At 44.2% G+C, this 21440-nt stretch overlaps 1 protein-coding gene across 3 annotated transcripts in view; it reads right to left on the reverse strand.

Moving 5' to 3' along the window:
• The window catches only part of LOC140462881 (protein NDRG3-like), a 131121-nt gene that overhangs the window by 76723 nt on the left and 32958 nt on the right, over positions 1 to 21440 (reverse strand). For all 3 annotated transcript variants that reach the window (XM_072556301.1, XM_072556299.1, XM_072556302.1), the window contains one exon: positions 7311 to 7379. In XM_072556301.1, the coding sequence (XP_072412402.1) occupies positions 7311 to 7367 (57 nt within the window). In that variant the 5' untranslated portion in view covers positions 7368 to 7379. The remainder of the gene's footprint in view (positions 1 to 7310; positions 7380 to 21440) is intronic.

The raw sequence follows: 21440 nt of genomic DNA on the forward strand, positions 1-21440 counted from the left end.
AATTTGGGCACTCGTGGAATTTAGAATAAGGGTAGGATGAAAAGATGGAGTTGAAGTAGAAGATCTGCCATGATAATGTCGCAAGGTAAAGGGTGCTCAAAGCGTCATGTGGCCAAATCCAATTCCTGTTATTTTTCTCATTTTACAGGAGGAGGCCAAAGATGAGGAAATAAGAAAAACAGGCAACAGTGCTCCAAACAGTTCTGCAAGTCACAGGATTTGGGTCCGATGACATGTATCCAAGTCAGAATGTTGTGCAACCTGGAGAGGAACATGGAGACAGTGATGCCACCAGGCCGTTACCAGCTGTGCTTTAGACAGGGCAGGGGCAGACAGTAATTTCACCAGACTGGCAATCCCGAGGCCGGAGCTAACGCTCTGGGTCAACATGAGTTCAAGTCCCCACTCAACAGTGGTTGAAATTCGATTAATAAAAAAAAACCTGGAATTGAAAGCTGGCCTCAGTAACAATGGCTGTGAAACGATCATCGATTATTGTAAAAAACCAATCTGGCTCCCTGACATATTTCAGGGAAGGAGATCTACCATCCTTACCTGGCCTAGCCTACATGTGACTCCACATTCACAATAAACTCTTAGCTGTCCTCAAAATGGCCAACCAAGCCACTTGGTTCAAGGGAAGTGATGGACGGTCAACTTGCTACAGACATCCACATCTCGTGAAAGAATCAAAAAATATCGTAAGCTTGGAAGCTGCTTCCTAGGAAGCCTTGTTGAGTTTCCAGGGTGCGTCCTATAAATAACACTGTCACGATTGTAGCCAAGATTAGCCTGCAGATAAGGTGCCAGTCAAGAAAGCTGCTTTGGGTTTAGCTAATGTGGAGGCCCTCAAGGGTGGTTGGATATGCCCCATCAAGGCAAATCAAGAGCACTCCAGCACTCTCCCATTGTGCTGGAGAGACTCTGGTGAGTAAAGACGTGAGTTACTCACCAGAGAAGCTCTACCTAACATTGGAAAAAAGGCATTTAGGATCTAGTTGCAATGAAATACAAGTGGCCTTAGCTAGATCAGATGACATTTCAAAACAGTAGGCCTTAAAACATTTGAAAGTGACAATAAAATGGAGGAGGAGGGAAAGGAGCAGTACTGGTGGTAAAGGTGGATCAGCAAGACATTAGATGTAACTTCAGGTCTGAGTTATTAGTTACATGAGGAAAGGAAGGTATCCAATAACTGGAATCATGACAGGTCATTGTAGTGTGCAGGAGAAATTAAAATGAAACTATTTGAATAGAAAGTGCTCAGTGAAAGGAAGGTTGATAATTACAGAGCATTTACCCACTCTGCAGAATGACAAAGGGAAGTTCATGGAAAGACCTGCTTCTGACACAGCAGAGTTTAATTCTGTCTGTGATAATTTTAACAAACACGGCTGAAACAGCAGAGCCAGGAGTTAAACTCAAGTACACAATCCAACACCAAAGGCAGCACATAGTAGGGTCCTATTTGTCATTGGAGTTGTTCTTTCTTCTGAAATTATTTGAATTGCAGGCTTGAACTCATCGCTGCTTTTAGGTTATTATATTTAATTTAAATAGCACACTTAATGCAATAAAACATCCAAAGAAACATCATTTTATATGAATAGGAAGGTTTGGAGGGACATGAGCCGGGTGCTGGCAGGAGGGACTAGATTGGGTTGGGATATCTGGTTGGCATGGACGGGTTGGACCAAAGGGTCTGTTTCTGTGCTGTACATCTCTAAGACTCTATGACAAGGAGTCACATAAGGCAATATTAGGGTTGATGGCCAAAATTCTTGGTCTCAACTTAAATGGAAGGAAGAAAAGCAGCAAGGTGGAGAGAGAGAACTAACAAGTGTATCAGAAGGTCCAGCTGTCAGTGATGACGCAATTAAAATTAGAAATACTCGAGGACACAGAATGAGAAGAGATTGCACTATAGGGTGCGATCTATGATGCTTCAGCTCCCATCAATCAGCATATCACTATGGAGGAGAATTGGTGGGGGAGATTACAGTGATAGGGAGGGGGCAAGGGTCTTTGTTCCTAATTTCTAGACATATTTTAGTTTTAGTCTTGTGGAGGAAAATAATGAATGAAGGGTCTAACTTTTGCATTTCATAATTTCATTCTAGCATCTTGAACAGTTTTATTTTAAAATGCATTGATTGTGTTTCATTTCTCAAACAGCTCATAAAAAGTGTGGAAAAACATAACACTCAGGTTCAAGTTACAGTTAAGACTTTAAGATCCTTCAGAATGAAGGATCATTTACGGTTTGACGCATCGTCACACACCAGAGACCCACTGTCTGCAAACATAAGGAATATAGTCAAGCCTCATGTCTTTTTTGTCTTTGTCTGTGGCAAGTTTAACAAACAGATCTGAACTCCAGAGCTTGGGGAGCTTATAGCTCCGCGTTGCATTCCCCAATCAGAAAGTACAATCAATCAGAGATGACTTGCTTACCAATCGCATCCTTTCCTTCTATAAATCAAATTGTTCTGATCGTGTGAAATTTGGCATTCTTGAGTTTGTCCAGTTGAGCGCAAGACAAAAAGCCTTACCATATGTATCTTTTCCAACAATAATTTAGACTTTATTCAAAATTCTCAATTTTCAGCATTTGTTCCATATGTGGACCAATTAGTATTGTTAGCAATGAGAAATAATTTTAGTTTTGCCCTCCTCTTTAATTTGTATCTGGTGTATATTTTTGACTTCACACTAAACACAATCTGCTTCAGGTTTTAATTTCTTTGAGGGAAATAATAATTTAAGATAATGACAAATTTCCTCCATAATAATTTGCTGATTTATCTAAAGAACACTAACCCCTAAGTGTGGAAAAGGCCATTCGGCCCATCGAGTCCACACTAACTCTCCAAAGAGCAATGCACTCAGAACTACCTCCCTACCCAATAACCCTTTATTTCCCATGGCTAATCCACCTAAGCTGGACATCCCTGGACACAATGGGCAATTCAGCATGAACAATCCACCTAACCTGCACACTTCTGGAACAGGTCAATTACAATTGACTAGTTAATGAATCCAAAATGGTAGAGAATTGAGAGACATAGGAACCCCTAAAGAGCAATGAATGAAAGTCTCTGTAATCTCCTCCAGCCTCCAAACACCCTGTGAATTCCACACTCACCAAATCTGAACCGCTGTATCCTTCACTTCCTTTGTCTTTTTACTGGTGGTCACCCTTTCGTGATCCAAACTCCAAATTCTCTCTCCTCTCTGCTAAGGCTCTGCTGGAAAGCCTAATGGAGGGGGTACGAAGAGGATTCTGGGAAGCCTGAGGGAGTGGTATGAAAAGGATTCTGGGAGGCCTGTGGGTGTGGAGGGATTTACGGACAGTCCACTCCACATACACAGATATCGACTGTACACACATAAAAGCTCAAAGATCAAAAATATGGGAGAAATTGCATTCAAACAATGCAACCCAGAAGACACCTCAAATACAGGGCAGTCCCATAAAATCCAGGCAGGTCTGTCACCTTGGGTTAAATAAACATGCACATCACAGGACTGCGCATGTCCCTCTCCCCTTATCCAGCACATCATACTGGAAACGGTGGGGATCCCAAAATCCATCCACAACCATGTAGCAAAATGTGAGCTCTCACTGCAACAAGAAACTTAAAAAATGAAGGAAGTGCCACTAGAGGTTTCCAACACTCACAGAGGGCAAAACCACGTGCACAGAGAGCAATTTGATGTTCTTTCCGGAAAGTTCTAGAAATGTGACCAGGAGAATCATACTCCTAGTCACACAGTCACACAGGCCGTTCGGCCCACCATGTCAATGCTGACCAACAAACACCAAACTATACTAATCCCATTCACCTGCATTTGAACCATAATCCACTGTGCCCTGGCAATATTGTTAGCTCAGTATCTATACTGGAAAATCTATTATATTGCATATCAAAAAGGAAGTAATAAACATTCCTTCATGAAAAGGAGACAGTTATTCAAGGCCTAAAGTAGTACATGAACAAATTAACAGACTTAGCATCATGCAGGCCATTGTTCCTGTCCTTACTATTTGAAAGAGGAATCCTACCACACCCCACAGATTTTCCTTCATAATCTGCAAGCTAATCTTCCTCAATAAATGCCCATCTGCCTTTTGAAATTCCCTGTAGGATTTACTTTCAGCACATCTCCATTCTCACTTATGCTTCTGCCAATTGTTTAGTCCATGCAGGAATCTTCTGTCCTCCCATGCGGCAGTCTGGTGGCAGGTTGGCATCAAATTGGGTGGGGACCGCTACGCATTCCAGCCTCCATCCTAACCAACTTCACGCAGCAGAGCCCATTGATATCCCACCCACCCGGCCTTATAGGAGACACACTGTGCTTGACTGAGGGCAGGGCCAATCTGCTTCGGAACTGGGAGTCAACGACATTGCTGTGGACCTGGAGTCACTTGTAAGCTATAGCAGGCAAGGACACTGATGTTCTGTCCTGAAGGAGATTAGTGAACCAGAGGGGTTTTGAATTGAATTTATTGTCACGTGTACCGAGGCACAGTGAAAAGCTTTGTCTTGCGAGCAATACAGGCAGATCACAGAGTCAAGTCACATAGATAAGTAAATAATGGGTAAACAGCAGCAAAAACAAAAACACAGGTACAGTTGAATGTTAAGAGTTTGTGAGTCCATTCAGTATTATAATAAGCAGTGGCATTTTTATGGCATCACTGAGACAACCTTTCAATTCCAGATTTATAAATTGAATTAGTCTGACCTCAGTGGTGGGAAAGATGTTGGAGTCTATTATAAAGGATGAAATTACGGCACATCTGGATAGTAGTAACAGGATAGGAGAGAGTCAGCATGGATTTATGAAGGGGAAATCATGCTTGACAAATCTTCTGGAATTTTTTGAGGATGTAACTCTGAAGATGGACGAGGGAGATCCAGTAGATGTAGTGTACCTGGACTTTCAGAAAGCTTTTGATAAAGTCCCACACAGGAGGTTAGTGAGTAAAATTAGGGCACATGGTATTGGGGGCAAAGTACTAGATTGGATTGAAAATTGGTTGGCTGATAGGAAACAAAGAGTAGTGATAAACAGCTCCATTTCGGAATGGCAGTACTACAGGGATCCGTGCTGGGACCGCAGCTTTTACAATATATGTTAATGATATAGAAGATGGTATCAGCAATAACATTAGCAAATTTGCTAATGATACAAAGCTAGGTGGCAGGGTGAAATGTGATGAGGATGTTAGGAGATTACAGGGTGACCTGGACAAGTTAGGTGAGTGGGCAGATGCATGGCAGATGCAGTTTAATGTGGATAAATGTATGGTTATCCACTTTGGTGGCAAGAACAGGAAGGCAGATTACTACCTCAATGGAATCAATTTAGGTAAAGGGGCAGTACAGAGAGATCTGGGTGTTCTTGTACACCAGTCAATGAAGGCAAGCATGCAGGTACAGCAGGTAGTGAAGAAGGCTAATAGCATGCTGGCCTTCATAACAAGAGGAATTGAGTATAGAAGCAAAGAGGTGCTTCTGCAGCTGTACAGGGCCCTGGTGAGACCACACCTGGAGTACTGTGTGCAGTTCTGGTCTCCAAATTTGAGGAAAGACATTCTGGCTATTGAGGGAATGCAGCGTAGGTTCACGAGGTCAATTCCTGGAATGGCAGGATTACCTTACACTGAAAGACTGAAGCGACTGGGCTTGTATACCCTTGAGTTTAGAAGACCGAGAGGGGATCTGATTGAGACATACAAGATTATTAAAGGATTGGACACTCTGGCAGCAGGAAACATGTTTCCGCTGATGGGTGAGTGCTGAACCAGAGGACACAGCTTAAAACTACGGGGTAGACCATTTATGACAGAGATGAGGAGAAACTTCTTCACCCAGAGAATGGTGGCTGTGTGGAACGCTCTGCCCCAGAGGGCAGTGGAGGTCCAGTCTCTGGATTCATTTAAGAAATAGTTGGATAGAGCTCTCAAGGATTGTGGAATCAAGGGTAATGGAGATAAGGCAGGAACAGGATACTGATTAAGGATGATCAGCCATCATCATATTGAATGGCGGTGCAGGCTCGAAGGGCAGAATGGCCTACTCCTGCACCTATTGTCTATTGAATTTAAATTCCACCAGCTGCCTTGGTGGGATTTGAGGTAAAAACAATGACTGCAGATGCTGGAAACCAGATTCTGGATTTGTGGTGCTGGAAGAGCACAGCAGTTCAGGCAGCATCCAAGGAGCAACGAAATCAATGTTTCGGGGAAAAGCCCTTCATCAGGAATAAAGGCAGAGAGCCTGAAGCGTGGAGAGATAAGTTAGAGGAGGGTGGGGGTGGGGATAAAGTAGCATAGAGTACAATCGGTGAGTGGGGGAGGGGATGAAGGTGATAGGTCAGGGAGGAGAGGGTGGAGTGGATAGGTGGAAAAGAAGATAGGCAGGTAGGACAAGTCCGGACAAGTCATGGGGACAGTTACTGAGCTGGAAGTTTAGAACTAGGGTGAGGTGGGGGAAGGGGAAATGAGGAAACTGTTGAAGTCCACATTGATGCCCTGGGGTTGAAATGTTCCGAGGCGGAAGATGAGGCGTTCTTCCTCCAGGCGTCTGGTGGTGAGGGAGCGGCGGTGAAGGACGCCCAGGACCTCCATGTCCTCGGCAGAGTGGGAGGGGGAGTTGAAATGTTGGGCCATGGGGCAGTGTGGTTGATTGGTGCGGGTGTCCCGGAGATGTTCCCTAAAGCGCTCTGCTAGGAGGCGTCCAGTCTCCCCAATGTAGAGGAGACCGCATCAGGAGCAACGGATACAATAAATGATATTAGTGGATGTGCAGGAAAAACTTTGATGGATGTGGAAGGCTCCTTGGCTGGTGTCTCTATAGCCTTAGCCTGGGCCTCTAGATTTTGAACCCAATGACATTACCACAGTAGTACCATCTTTCTGTTCGACACCTTTTAACATCCCTTTTAAAAGCTGAATTTGAATTGTCACAATAGGATTGAAATGCATGTTCTCAGGATCTCTAGTAGACAACAGGAGGCTGGAAGAACACAGCAAGCCAGGCAGCGTCAGGAGGTGGAGAAGTCAACATTGCAGGTGTAACCCTTCTTGAAACCTTCCTGTAGAAGGGTTATACCTGAGATGTTGACTTCTCTCCACCTCCTGATGCTGCCTGGCCTGCTGTGTGCTTCCAGCCTCCTGCTTGTCTACTCTGGATTCCAGCATCTGCAGGTTTTTTGTGTCTAACTCAAGATCTCTAGTCCAGGCTTCTTGATTATTAGTCTATCAACAGAAAATAGGCTCCTCCAGGCCAGTTGCTTACCCCATCTGTTAGGAGAGGCTTAATCTCAGTCAGTTGAACATCTTGGAGTTCCTCCATCGCTTCTAGGATCTGCACAAGTACAAAAGGAGCAGAAATTAAGCAGAGTGTCTGAATACACAGGGATAACTGCAGCCAGTAAGAACCTGACAGTGACTAAAGCACACACAATCACAAAGCAATCTACTGGGTAGATCACAACTCTCCGAAACAGCTTCTTCTGATATTTTGTTTAAATGACAGAATTTGAAAGACTGGATCAAACATTTCACTGTGTAGATTAGAGTGGTGCTGGACAAGCACAGCAGGTCAGGCAGCGTCCGAGGAGCAGGAAAATCAATGTTTCGGGCAAAAGCCCTTCATCAGGAATGAAGGCAAGGAGCCTCCAGGGTGGAGAGATAAGTGGGAGGGTGGTGGGGCTGGAGAGAAGGTAGCAAAGAGTATAATAGGTGGATGGGGGTGGGGATGAAGATGATAGGTCAGAGAAGAGGGTGGAGTGGATAGGTGGGAAGGGAAATTGGCAGGTAGGACAGGTCATGGGGACGGTGCTGAGCTGGAAGGTTGGATTTGGGGTAAGCTGGGGGAGGGGAAATGAGGAAATTGGTGAAGTCCACATTGATGCCCTGGGGTTGAAGTGTTCCGAGGCGGAAGATGAGGCGTTCTTCCTCCACGTGCAGGTGGTGAGGGTGTAGCTGTGGAGGAGGCCCAGGATCTGCATGTCCTTGGCAAAGTGCGAGGCGGTGGGGTTGATTGGTGCGGGTATCCCAGAGATGTTCCCTAAAGGACTATGCAAGAAGGCGTCCAGTCTCCCCAATGTAGAGGAGAGCACATTGGGAGCAACGGATACAATAAATGACATTGGTGGATGTGCAGGTGAAACATTGATGGATGTGGAATAATTCTCTTCTTTGTAGAATCACCAGAAAACTGATCATCCGACGAGTATAAGGTATCGGTTACCTGAATGTGTCTTGGAAAAATCAAGGATTACTAACTACAACAACAACTTTCCACAGCAACTTCAACACAGCCAAAAGTCCCAGGGTACCGCACAGAAACATTATCAAAAATAAATCTGACTTCGAACCCACATGAGACATTAGGGCAGTGACCAACAGGAGAAGATAAAAGGAGGGATGGGAGGTGGGATAACCAGGACAGACTGATTGATGAAGGACGCAGACCGAACCGGGCACTGAGCACAGGTCGACTTTACACTGACCCTCGAGAGGAAGTTTACAGCATTCTCCTGGGGTGGGGGTTTGGGGTGGGGATGGGACAGAGCTGGACATTCCCATGAGAAAACAGAGACTTGCATTTATATATGGCCCTTTCATAATCACAGGTCACCCCAAAGCACTGTGCAGTCAATGAATTACATTTTTGAGTGCGGATTCTGCTACCATACAGGAAACTCAGCAATCAGATAATGCACAGCAAGATCCCACAGTCCTCGTTGCGATGATGTCCAAATAATTTATTGTCATTGAATTGAGAGACAGATATTGGGCACATCATTAGGAAGAGCTCTCCTGTTCCTGTCTAAAACAGTGTCATGGGACATTGGTGGTGGCTCAGTGGTTAGCATTGCCACCTCACAGTGCTAGGGACCTAGGTTCAATTCCACCCTCAGACAACAGTCTGTGTGGAGTTTGCAAGTTCTCCCATGTCTGCATGGGTTTCCTCCCACAATCCAGAGATGTGCAGATTAGATGAATTGGTCCTGGGAAGTGCAAGATTATGGGGTCAGGGCAGGGGAATGAGTCTGGGTGGAATGCTCTTCAGAGGGCCGGTGTGGAATTGATGGGTCAAATGGCCTGCTTCCACACTGTAGGGATTTGATGATTTATAATCCCTATCCCACCCTTTGTTTTACAGTCTCAGGCATATATTTGGCACCTTTGACATCACAGCACACCATTTGGGTGAGTGCGCTACCAAGTGGCCTTAAGGGTCCGAATGGCATCATGGACCTTCTTAACAATGCAGAGAGAATGTTTCCTTTTGTGAGCCAGAGCATAACTAGAGGCTATCGAAATGCAACAATCACCAAGAAATATAAACGGAAATTAGAAAAGGAAAGGTCTTCACTCAGGGCGGTGGGAATGTTATCACAGTGAGTGACTGACGTGAACAGGACAGATCAATTTATGGGGGAACCGGTCAAGACAAATGAGTGGGAAGGGAACATAATTGATATTATTGCAGCTGATACTGGATAAGTCAGATCCCAGTGTTTTGATAGATCAGATTAGATTACCTACAGTGTGGAAACAGGCCCTTTGGCCCAACCAGTCCACACCAACCCTCTGAAGAGTAACCCACCCAGACTCATTTCCCTCTGACTAATGCACCTAGCACTATGGGCAATTTAGCATGGCCAATTCACCTGAATGGCACATCTTTAGACTGTGGGAGGAAACTGGACCACCTGAAGGAAACCCACGCAGACACAGGGAGAATGTGCAAACTCCACACAGACAGTCACCCGAGGCTGGAATTGAACCTGGGACCCTGGTGCTGTAAGGCAGCAGTGCTCACCACTGAGCCACTATGCCACCCTGAAGATAGACGACACGTATTTTTGTTTTTTACTACTTGGTTTACTATGGTGGTCAGAACATATTGCTGTGAGCAGATATATCAACAAGAAGTTACCAATTTTGTTTTGACAAGAGAACCTAAAGGTTTGTTACAGAAAAAGGGGAAGAAAACTAATCATGTTGCACTATACGTAAACTACTTGAAATGATCTCACTACAAATACACACATAGAGCTTCAGCCCTTTTACTCTTAACTGCCTCCTTCCAGACATCCAAACTTCAGTGAAGTATCTCGGTCTCCCCACGTTCACATAGTGCCATAGCTGCAATTGCCCTCTCGAGCGCTCTCTTTCACTGACTTCAAAACACTTTCAGGGTGAGCAATTGTGGTGCCCTCACCCTCAGCATCAATTCAAGATGGGTACAATGGCAACACACCAGGTCATTATGGTCAGTTAGACAACTGGAAAAAAAACAGCATGCTCCAATTAAAGTAAGTGGCGCATTGAAAAATCTGTTGTGGTTCCAGATATTTTGAACAGACAAACATGATCGAGAATCAGATAATCACTGGGAACAGATGGAGAATTTCGAAGGACCGTGAGCCGAGATTTGTATAAATGAAAAATCTGTAAGCGGGATTAGTGGGGAACTGAAAATTACACTGAAAAGCAAACAGAATGCCATGGTCCAGTCAGGATAGTGACAGCTGGTTGGTCCCTTGTACCTGCTTTAAGAACTCAGTCCAAATTCAGCCAAATGATCAATTATTCACCCAGCCTCCACCCCATCGTATCACCATCACCCCCACCTTCATCCACCTATTGCATTCCCAGCTACCTTCCCCCCCCAGTCCCACCCCCCCTCCCATTTATCTCTCAGCCCCCCCTTGGGCATCCTCCACATTCCTGATGAACAGCTTATGCTCGAAACGTCGACTCTCCTGCTCCTCGGCTGTGCTTTGCCAGCATCACGATTTTCGACTCTGATCTCCAGCATCTGCAGTCCTCAGTTTCTCCCTCATGCCCTGCCTGCCTTCTTGGGCAAAAGATCAAAGTATATCATTGAAAAGTTAACAGCTGTGGGTTTTTGTAGGTTTTCTGACCAATACTCAATGTTGAAACAAAGGCATCGCTTCAAATCAAACATAGCTTGTCAAGTCATGTGGGTTTTTCTGGGATCCTGCTGTGCACAAATTCTCTGCATTATCCAGCCATATTGAACACAGTTGAAAGTGTGGTAATAAGCTGCAAGATGATTTGAAAGACCTCAAGGTTGTGAAATGTACAAAATAAATGGACCATAATTCTTTTTCACCGCCTGTTTCTCCAGAGCAGTCAGGGCAGGAGAGAGTTCTGAGTGTGCTAATGGCTGTAAGAGAAAGCTCCTAAAACACAAAGCCATGGAAAAAGGGTTTCAAGAATCAATGTTGAGGAACAAGTGAGCTGTGTTCGCAATTTGCTCAAGGGTCTCATGAAGATACAATAACTGAAGAAGCTGAGGTTTATCGAGAAGAAATCAATAACAGCCCATATCACTGAACAAGGAGCTTTCAGTAGAAAGAGGGTGACCCTTCATTAATGTTGAGTATCTGTAAGGTTGTTGTGAGGGTAGAAGAGTTGAATTTTAATATCTGATACTTGTAATGAGTGTTTCATATAATCTTATCTTTCATTTAAATTAGTTTATGATTTTTGTTTCCTTTTGTGTGTAATAAATGTTGACGTTCCTTGGTCAAAAGCACATTTACTGACTTTTGTGAATATGTCCAGTGACTGACCACCTTGGTAACAAAATTGCAAAAAAACAAAATTAATGTTCTGTCAAGCCAGATTTCACTCTGGAAACTGACGTGTCCAATTTTACCCCCAGCTGGGATAATAGCAGAACTCACATGACTGAAACCTTTCTCATCTATAAAAATCACAACTCGGTGACCCCTGAGCCTTCTTCTTATCAACAGAGAATTGATTCAGTCTGTCAACTCCTCCCTGACAAATGTGTACTCATGCATTTCCTGCACCAAACTTGTCAATCTCCCCAGGATCTTCTCCAGTGCCTCAACATCCTTTATATAACATCAAAGTATAGGTAGTTCTGGGATAACGTGCATTTTGGCAGCAGGATTTGGCTATAATGTCGCTGAAGAATTAGGGAACAGCATTTTGGAGAAACTTACCCCTGTTGGCAATAGCGTGATTCCAGTGTGGATCAGTTCACGCTGTTTGTTCTGCGCATGTGCCGCTGTGCGTGCCAAATCTCTATGCTGTTCTGTGTAGTCACCGATGTGCACAGCGAAATCTCCACACCATTCTGCACATTCACCTATGTTCATGCTATCCTGCGCATGCACCATGTCAGCTACTGATAGCTGTGAGAAGTACTGTACAGAGAGCAGCTTTCTTATATTTTTTAAACGCATGGTGTTAAATTTACTTTTGTTTTGGTAATAAATATGATTTCAACCTTCATTCAGTCTGTGCTATGCTTTGTGTTAAGACCTTTGGGTGATTTTTGAGCGATCGTGAGTGATTTTTTTGTTGGTCTGCCCCAACCCCACTTCTCCCATAGGCCCCATTATTTTTATTAAGCAAATTTCTATCAAACGAGGCTTCACTGGAATGCAACTATCTGCACTTTAGCAGAACTACCTGTACATTATTCAAGGTGTGGTCTAACTAGGGTTTAGTATAATGCCTTACATTTTAATTCTATCCTACTAGAAATAACGCCACCTTCTTGATTTGCATTTTCAAAATGGTCTTGTTAATCTGAAGTGCAATTGTGTAGCTTTACTCCAAGTTCGTCTTGTTCCTCTACCCTTTGAGACCCACACCTTCCAAGTAATAAGCAATCTGCTCATTCTTATTACCAAAATATAGTTTCTCATATTTATCTGTGTTGTACTTTGTCCAAACAGCTGAGGAGGATCTCGTCTCCTGTTCTGACATGGCCACTGGGTCACTTCAACAACTCAGTCTAGCGTTTCCTATCAGCGTCATTATCGGATTGTGGTGACCTGTTTATCTTTTCTAAACTGAAAGAGGCAACATAGCCATGAACATTATGTCGATTCGAAAATCTGGGCTGTGTGCCAGACTTGAGGCAAAGTCTGACAAAGGAAGGCACATCAGAAAGCAATCAGGTGCTCAAACAGACACACACCATTATGTAAAGAAAATACATTAATAAACCGGAAGGGGGAAAGTACGTGTTTGGGAAAATCATTCTAACAGCTTCTCGATAAAATGGTAAGATTAAGATGGAGAGGACAAAATTATTCTTTTGGAAGATCAAGGAGGAAGCCAAGTCTCATCTTCCTAAAAAATTCTACATTGCCTTTCATTTCAAATCCAAACACCCTTCACAGAAATTATTTCAATCCCATCGCTAATGCATTCTTTGTCTAAATCAAATTATGTGCAGGACGTGATCTCATCTTTCTAGGAGTTATAATACTTGTAATTACAGAGTGGGGACAGATAAATGGCTCAGGAGCTTTCATTTAATAAATTAGGACAGGCCTCGATAATCTTGTTAACCAATCCCTTATGTCAGCTCCTGCAGGCTCACTACCCCTCATACGCCTTCTCAGCCCAGCCATCCTAAACACACACTCCCCACCCACCCATCCCTCGCTCCCCCCCCACACCCCCAAGGCCATCCACTCACCAAAATATACAGCTACACCTTACTACAACTAACAATAACCCCCCACCATGGCAATCCGAACCACCCACCCTGCCAATACAGCCAGCCCCAAACCAAAACCAAATATTTTCTCACTCTGGTCTCTCTTGAAGATTCAGGGTCAGAACCAGATTTCGAGTTTCTTGAGAAGGAAGCCACAGATTTAGTCTGAATGTGGGAAGCTGGATGGTGAATCACTGACAGCTGTTCAATCAGGATTCAGAATCCGGTGGAATCCTGTCCTTATTTGATCCCCACAAAAATAATCGCACTTTTGAGGAACGTTCGAGAGAATTTAAAAAAAAATAAGTGGCTCGGTGGCATGGTGGTTCAGTGATTAGCACTGCTGCCTCACAGCGCCAGGGACCCGGGTTCGGTTCCAGCCTCGGGCGACTGTCTGTGCGGAGTTTGCACATTCTCCCCGTGTCTGCGTGGGTTTCCCCCAGATACTCCGGTTTCCTCCCACAACCCAAAAGATGTTCAGATAAGGTGAATTGGCCATGTTAAATTGCCCAGTTGTGTTCAGGGGATGTACAGGTTAAGAGTATTAGTCAGGGATAATGTAGAGTAATAGGGTAGGGGAATGGGTCCGGGTAGGTTATTCTTCAGAGGGTCGTTGTTGGGCCTCTCTCTCTACAATATCTTGAAGAAGTTCTCCTCCTCTCTCCACAAGACCCTTCCCTCCGTGACTACCTGGTTAGGTCCACACTCCCACCCTCCCCTACTGCAGCCACCGCACGAATTGCAAACCTGTGTCCACACCACCACCCCCACCAACCCCCCTCACCAAGGCCCCACAGGAGCCTTCCACATCCATCAAAGCTTCAACTGCACTTCCACACGCCATTTACTGTATCCATTGCTCCCGATGCAGACTCCTCCTCATTGGGGAAACTGGCCACCTACTTGCAGAGTGCTTCAGAGAACACCTCCGGGACAACCACACCAACCAACCCCACCGCCCTGTGGCCGAACATTTCAACTCCCCCTCCCACTCTGCCGAGGAAATACAGATCCTGGGCCTCCTCCATCGCCACTCCCTCACCACCTGACGCCTGGAGGAAGAATGCCTTATCTTCAGCTTTGGAACCCTTCGACCCTAGGGCTTCAATGTAGACTTCATCAGCTTCCTCATTTCCCTTCCCCAACCTTACCCCAGTTCCAACGTTCCACTTCAACACCGACCTCATGACCTGTTCCATCTGTCAATCTTCCTTCCCACCTATCCGCTCCACCTTCCTCTCTGACCTATCACCTTTACCCCCACCTCCATCCACCTATTGCACTCTCAGCTACCTTCCCCCCCAGCCCCACCCCTCCCATTTATCTCTCCACCCCCGAGGCTTCCAACCTCATTCCCGATGAAGGGCTTTTGCCCAAAACGTCGATTTTCCTGATCCTCGGATGCTGCCTGACCTTCTGTGCTTTTCCAACACCACTCTATCTTGACTCTAATCTCCAGCATCTAATCCCACTTTCACCTAGTTGGGCCAAATGGTCTATTTCCACACTGCAGGGATTTTATGATTCGATTGCATAGCTGGAGAACTATGTCATTTCTGGAATACCATTCTGAAGGATAACCTGCCACAAGCCCAATAACAACCAAGGCCCAATTTAAATCAAACAGATTTGTGCTGGTTTCTCCTCCCTGGTTCACCTTCAACACTTTCACTTTCTCTTCTCTTGTTCGATTAAGTATTTACCAGTTAATAACTCTCTCCCTCTCCCCATTACACTTTGTCCTTAGAACAGTCTCTTTTCCCGTCCGCACATCTTAGAGGCATGGGATACCTAGAGAAGCATCAAAAAGGTGCTATATAAATGTCAGTTATTTGTCAAAACGACATTCAGAAGAGAAGGGGAGGGCGGCAGAGGGCATCAGCGACAGGTTGACATGTGGTCGCCCAAGAAGTTAAACACAATTAAAATCCAAGTGTTCACTAAAAATCATTGTTTAAAAACAAAGAAAGCAGAGCTGGTGACGAACCTGAGAGCTTTCCTTCAAAGGACCAAATGACCTCCATCAGTGCAGTAAGATTTTATGATTACAACATACTGCACTACATTTATAAGTGAACAGTTGGCCATTTGTCTCAAAGAAATTTGGACACTCAGCTCTAAGCTAATATGTTTCCCAAAGCTTCACACTTGTGAAGAAGCTGCCAAATCTCTATGTTCTCCCAGTCCTGGTGAAAGGTAACAGTCCAAAAGCATTAACCCTCTCCCTGCAGATACAGTCTGACCAGCTCAATGTTTCCAATATTTTCTGTTTATCTTTCTGATTGAAAATCAATCCTGTTTTGGAATCTACTGCTGTGGTCATCACATTTACCTTGACTAACACAGATGCTTCACCTGCAGCACCTGTAACTGAAATTTTGATGCACTTTTTTCCATTGTCTGGTTTCTACTATGATTGCCATGTTAAGAAAGCACCAATTCTCTATAGACAAATGATTACCTCTATTTCAGCATTTAGCCATAGAGATTTACAGCACAGAAAAACACTTTTCAGCCCATCGAGTCTGCACCAGTCAAAAATAGCAACCTAACTACTTAAATTCAATTGTCCAGCACTTGGCCTATAGCCGTCTATACCTTGGCATCCTAAGTATACATCTAAATACCTCTTAAACATTATAAGGTTTTCGGTCCCTACCATCTTTAGTGGTAGTGAGTTCCAGATTCTCACCTCTCTAGCTGAAGAAAATTGTCTCACATCTCCTCTAAACAGCCTAATTCGACCTTAATTCGATGCCCCTTGGTTGATGATCTCTCTACCAAGGGGAGATTTTTCTTCCTGCCTATCCAACCTATTTAGACATTTCAAATATGTCCCCCTCAGTCTTCCCTTCAGCAAAGAAGAAAGTCCCTTTCTATCCAATCTCTCTTCATAACTAAAACCCTCCATCCCAGGAAACGTCCTGGCTAATTTCCTCTGTACCCTCTCTGCAATCTCATCCCTCCTATAAATGTGGATTCCAGACTGCACACAATATCCTAGATGTGACCTAACCATAGGATCAAAGAATCCCTACAGTGTGGAAACAGGTCCTTCGGCCCAACAAGTCCACACTGACCCTCCGGAGAGTAACCCACCCAGACCCATTCCCCTACCCTATTACTCTACATTTACCCCTGATTAATGCACTTAACCTCCATATCCCTGAACACTATGGGCAATTTTATCATGGTCAATTCACCCCTGGCCTGCACATCTTTAGAAGCATCTTACAATCTAAAGCATTGCAGCCACAAGAACACCACTATTAGATCCATTGGCTAACAATGGCTCCCCAAAAGGCCCCCATTCAGCACCTGAGCAGTATAGTGATAGATAAAGAAGAGGTGCTCAATAGGCTCATAGCACTCCAGGTAAAGAAGTCACCAGGCCAGGATCGGTTGCATCCTAGATTGTTGTGAGAGATAAGGGAGCAAACTGTGGAGCTGTTGACAGAAATGTTCCAGTCCAAAACTACAAGGCATAGATTTAAAGTGAGCAGGGAAAGATCGAAAAGGGACCCAAGGGGCAACTTTTTCATGCAGAGGATGGTGCGTGTATGGAATGAGCTGCCAGAGGTAATGGTGGATGCTGGTACAATTACAACATTTAAAAGGCATCTGGGTGGGTACAACAATTTGAAGGATTTAGAGGGATAAAGGGCCAAATGCTGGCAAATTTAACTAGATTAATTTAGGATATCTGATCGGCACAGACAAATTGAAGAGTTTATTTCTATGGTGTACAACTCTATGTCTCTATGACCACATTAAGAGTGTTGTGTTTAGTTTGGGCACATTATTTACTGAAGGATGCTAAAGTCCTGGAGAGAGTTCAAAGGAAATTTACTAGACTGGTACCAGGAATGAGGGATTTTTGATAGAAGAAAAGATTATAAAGATTATGCTTATTCTGAACAATTTTGACAGGGTAAGGAATGATATTCTGTTTCCACTAGTTGGCATGTCAGTAGGGGTCACAAATTCTTAGTGATTGAATCCTTCAGTGGCTCTGTACCTCTCTATCTTTGTGATCTCTTTCAGCCTCATAGCCCTCTGAGATAGCTGCACTCCTTTAATTTTGATCTCTTTAGCATTCCTGATTTTTTCCCTGTCTCTCTCCACCTTGGGCTGTGCCTTCGACTGCCCAGACCTGTAGCTCCGGAATGATCTCCCTTAAAGTCCTTCCACCTCCTCATTTTCAAAGCATTCCTTAAAATCTACATAGTTGACCACCCTTTGTCTAATATCTCCTTTGCTGCCTCCACATCAAATTTTGTTTGGTCTCCACTCTGAGACGTGCCTTGAGATGTTTTACTACTGTAGCTGTACAAGTTGTTCAAGGGGGAAATGCAGGAGAGGTGAGTCATAGAATCATGGAATTTCATATCCCAGAAGGAGGCCATTCACCCATTGTGTTCTGTACTGGCCCCCAGAAAGATCCACCCAGCTAGTCCCATTCTTTAGTTCTGCCTCCGCAATCCTTTAACTTCATCATTTTCTCAGATGAAACCTTTTGAAACCTCAGATGAAATCCACCTCCATCACTCTCCCAGGCAGCACATTCCAAATCCTAACAACTCTCTGAGTAAGGGAGATTCTCTTCAGTTCACTCCTATCTTTCTTGCTGACAGTATTGAATTTGTGACCCTTATTGACATGCCAACTAGTGGAAACAGAATATCCTTCTTTACCCTGTCAAAACTGTTCAGAATTTTGAACACCCCATTAAGGTGTGTGGCACGGTGGCATAGTGATTAGCACTGCTGCCTCACAGCGCCAGAGACTCGGGTTCGATTCCAGCCTCAGGCAACTGACTGTGTGGAGTTTGTACATTTGCCCCGTGTCTGCATGGGTTTCCTATGGGTGCTCTGGTTTCCTCCCACAATCCAAAGATGTGCAGGGCTGGTGAATTGGCCATGCCAAAATTGCCCATATAGCGTTAAGTGCATTAGTCAGGGGTAAATATAGGGTAAGGGAATGGGTTTGGGTGGGTTACTCTTCAGAGGGTCGGTGTGGACTTGCTGGGCCATTTGGCTTGTTTCCATACTGTAGGAAATCTAAAATTGAGGTGCTGCTGGGCTGAAAGTTAATGTAGGTCAGTGAGTGAAGTGATATGGGCCAGTACATCACCACATTGTACTAAACCATCTGGACATTCACACTGAGCTTGTAGTGTAATCTATTTTGATCCTGGGCCCAGCCCGTAAGCTGCACAATGTTTATACCGTAAACTAATCTGATTTAATACCAACTGCCTGACATAGCTCAGTGTTGACAGCATAAGCAAGTCGACTGTTGGTATGTCCTGCTGCATGGAGCCAGTCTCTACATCCATTCGTTCCATTGGTCTGAGGACCTGTAAACTGAATAAAATGCATCTCAGTCTGAGACAACCACAGAGGTAGAATGTTTGAGACCCCACTCGCTATGGAAAGAAAAATTAGCTCAAGATCTGAAGCCAATCACTTAAGTAACAATATTTCACTCAGCAGCAATTGAATAAGTAGTGTGTTAGGAATAGAGTGGAGAGTAGGAAAATACAGAAAATGTTGGAAACCTTATCAGCAGGTGAGGAAGCAGGTGCAGAAACAGAGAGAGAGAAACGCAAGTATTTCTCAGGACAATGAACCTTTGTCATTTGTCAAAACATTCAATCTGTTCACCTTTCTGCATAAATGTGGCTGTTTGCTCTGCTGGGTGTTTCATCGAATTTATAGCAGAGAAAGGACATTGGTTTACTCCAGTGTTTATGCTCACATCAGCTTCCTCCTAAATCTGCTCCATCTAATCCGATCAATTTAGCATCAACCTATTTATTTCGTTCTCTCTCATGTACCCACAATGCTGTTGGGGTGGGGGGAAGGGGTGGGGGATTTTGACCTGGAGCATTTGTTCTGTTTTGTAATCAACAGATGCTGCCAGGCCTCTTGAGTATTTCCCTCACTTTCTGCTTTTGGTCTTAACTCAGTTGTGTCTAGTAAGCTGATAACTCAAAACATTTAGCACTCTGCAAGGTTTGTGAAGGTTTGTAGCTCAGGTTGAGGTTTAGGGTGTAGGTTTGCTCGCTGAGCTGTAGGGTTTGATATCCAGACGTTTCATTACTTGGCTAGGTGACATCATCAGTGGTGACCTCCAAGTGAGGCGAAGCTGTTGTCTCCTGCTTTTTATTTATATGTTTGTCCTGGATGGGGTTCCTGGTGTTTGTGGTGATGTCATTTCCTGTTCATTTTTCTGAGGGGTTGATAGATGGTATCTAGATCTATATGTTTGTTTATGGTGTTGTGGTTGGAGTGCCAGGCCTCTAGGAATTCTCTAGGAGAAAGTGAGGACTGCAGATGCTGGAGATCAGAGCTGAAAAATGTGTTGCTGGAAAAGCGCAGCAGGTCAGGCAGCATCCATGGAGCAGGGGAATTGACGTTTCGGGCATAAGCCTGAAGAAGGGCTTATGCCCAAAACGTCGATTCTCCTGCTCCTTGGATGCTGCCTGACCTGCTGCACCTTTCCAGCAACACATTTTTCAGCTCTAGGAATTCTCTGGTATGTCTTTGCTTAGCCTGTCCCAGGATAGATGTGTTGTCCCAGTCGAACTGGTGGTTTTTTTCATCCATGTGTAGGGCTACGAGGGAGAGAGGGCCGTGTCTTTTTGTGGCTAGCTGGTGTTCGTGTATTCTGGTGGCTAACTTTCTTCCTGTTTGTCCTACGCAGTGTTTGTGGCAGTCCTTGCATGGAATTTTGTAGATGACGTTGGTTTTGTCCATGGGTTGTACTGGGTCTTTTAAGTTTATTAGTTTTTGTTTGAGAGTATTGGTGGGTTTGTGTGCTACTAGGATTCCGAGGGGTCTTAGTAGTCTGGCTGTCAGTTCTGAAACTTCTTTGATGTATAGTAAGGTGGTTAGGGTTTCTGGTTGTGTTTGGTCTGCTTGTCGTGATTTGTTCTTGAGGGGGACAACACATCTATCCTGGGACAGGCTAAGCAAAGACATGCCAGAGAATTCCTAGAGGCGTGGCACTCCAACCACAACACCATAAACAAACACATAGATCTCGATACCATCTATCAACCCCTCAGAAAATGAACAGGAAATAACATCGCCACAAACACCAGGAACCCCATCCAGGACAAACATATAAATAAAAACCAGGCGACAACAGCTTCGCTTCACTTGGAGGTTGCCACTGATGATGTTACGTAGCCAGGTAATGAAACGTCTGGATATTAAACCTACAGCTCAGCGAGCAACCTACATCCATTTAAAAATCACACAACACCAGGTTATAGTCCAACAGGTTTAATTGGAAGCACACTAGCTTTCGGAGCGACGATCCTTCATCAGGTGATAGTGGAGGGCTCAATCGTAACACAGAATTTATAGCAAAAATTTACAGTGTGATATCACTGAAATTATACATTGAAAAATTGATTGTCTGTTAAGCCTTTCATCTGTTAGAATACAGTGATAGTTTCACTTCTTTCATGTGTAAATCACAAAACTTTTTTTTAAAGTTGCATTCTTGGGTTAGCTGTTAACAATGGTGATAGCTAGACAATATGTTGAAGGTGTTAGCCCCTTGTGTTCTCTGTCTATGCCATGAGGTTTAGATTGATTCTAAACTAAAAAGTGAGATAACAAGAGTTTTACATAAATTCATGCAGTTTTTGAGCTCAGAGTTCTACATGAATGCATGCAGTTTTTGAGCAAAAGTACAATATAACTCTGCAAGTACAAATTCACCCCACAAAATATATGTGTGCATGTGGGTCTTTGTTTGTCTGTGTGTGTGTGTCTGTCTGGGGTGGGGGTTGTGAGTGTGAGAAAGTGTGTGTGTAGTGACTACAGAGTGTCTTAAGTCTGTGAGTGGGTGCATGTGTGAGTGTGGGAGTGTGTGTGTCTA

Source organism: Chiloscyllium punctatum, chromosome 37 (genome assembly GCF_047496795.1).
Source record: "Chiloscyllium punctatum isolate Juve2018m chromosome 37, sChiPun1.3, whole genome shotgun sequence".
NCBI classification, from domain to species: Eukaryota; Metazoa; Chordata; class Chondrichthyes; order Orectolobiformes; family Hemiscylliidae; genus Chiloscyllium; species Chiloscyllium punctatum.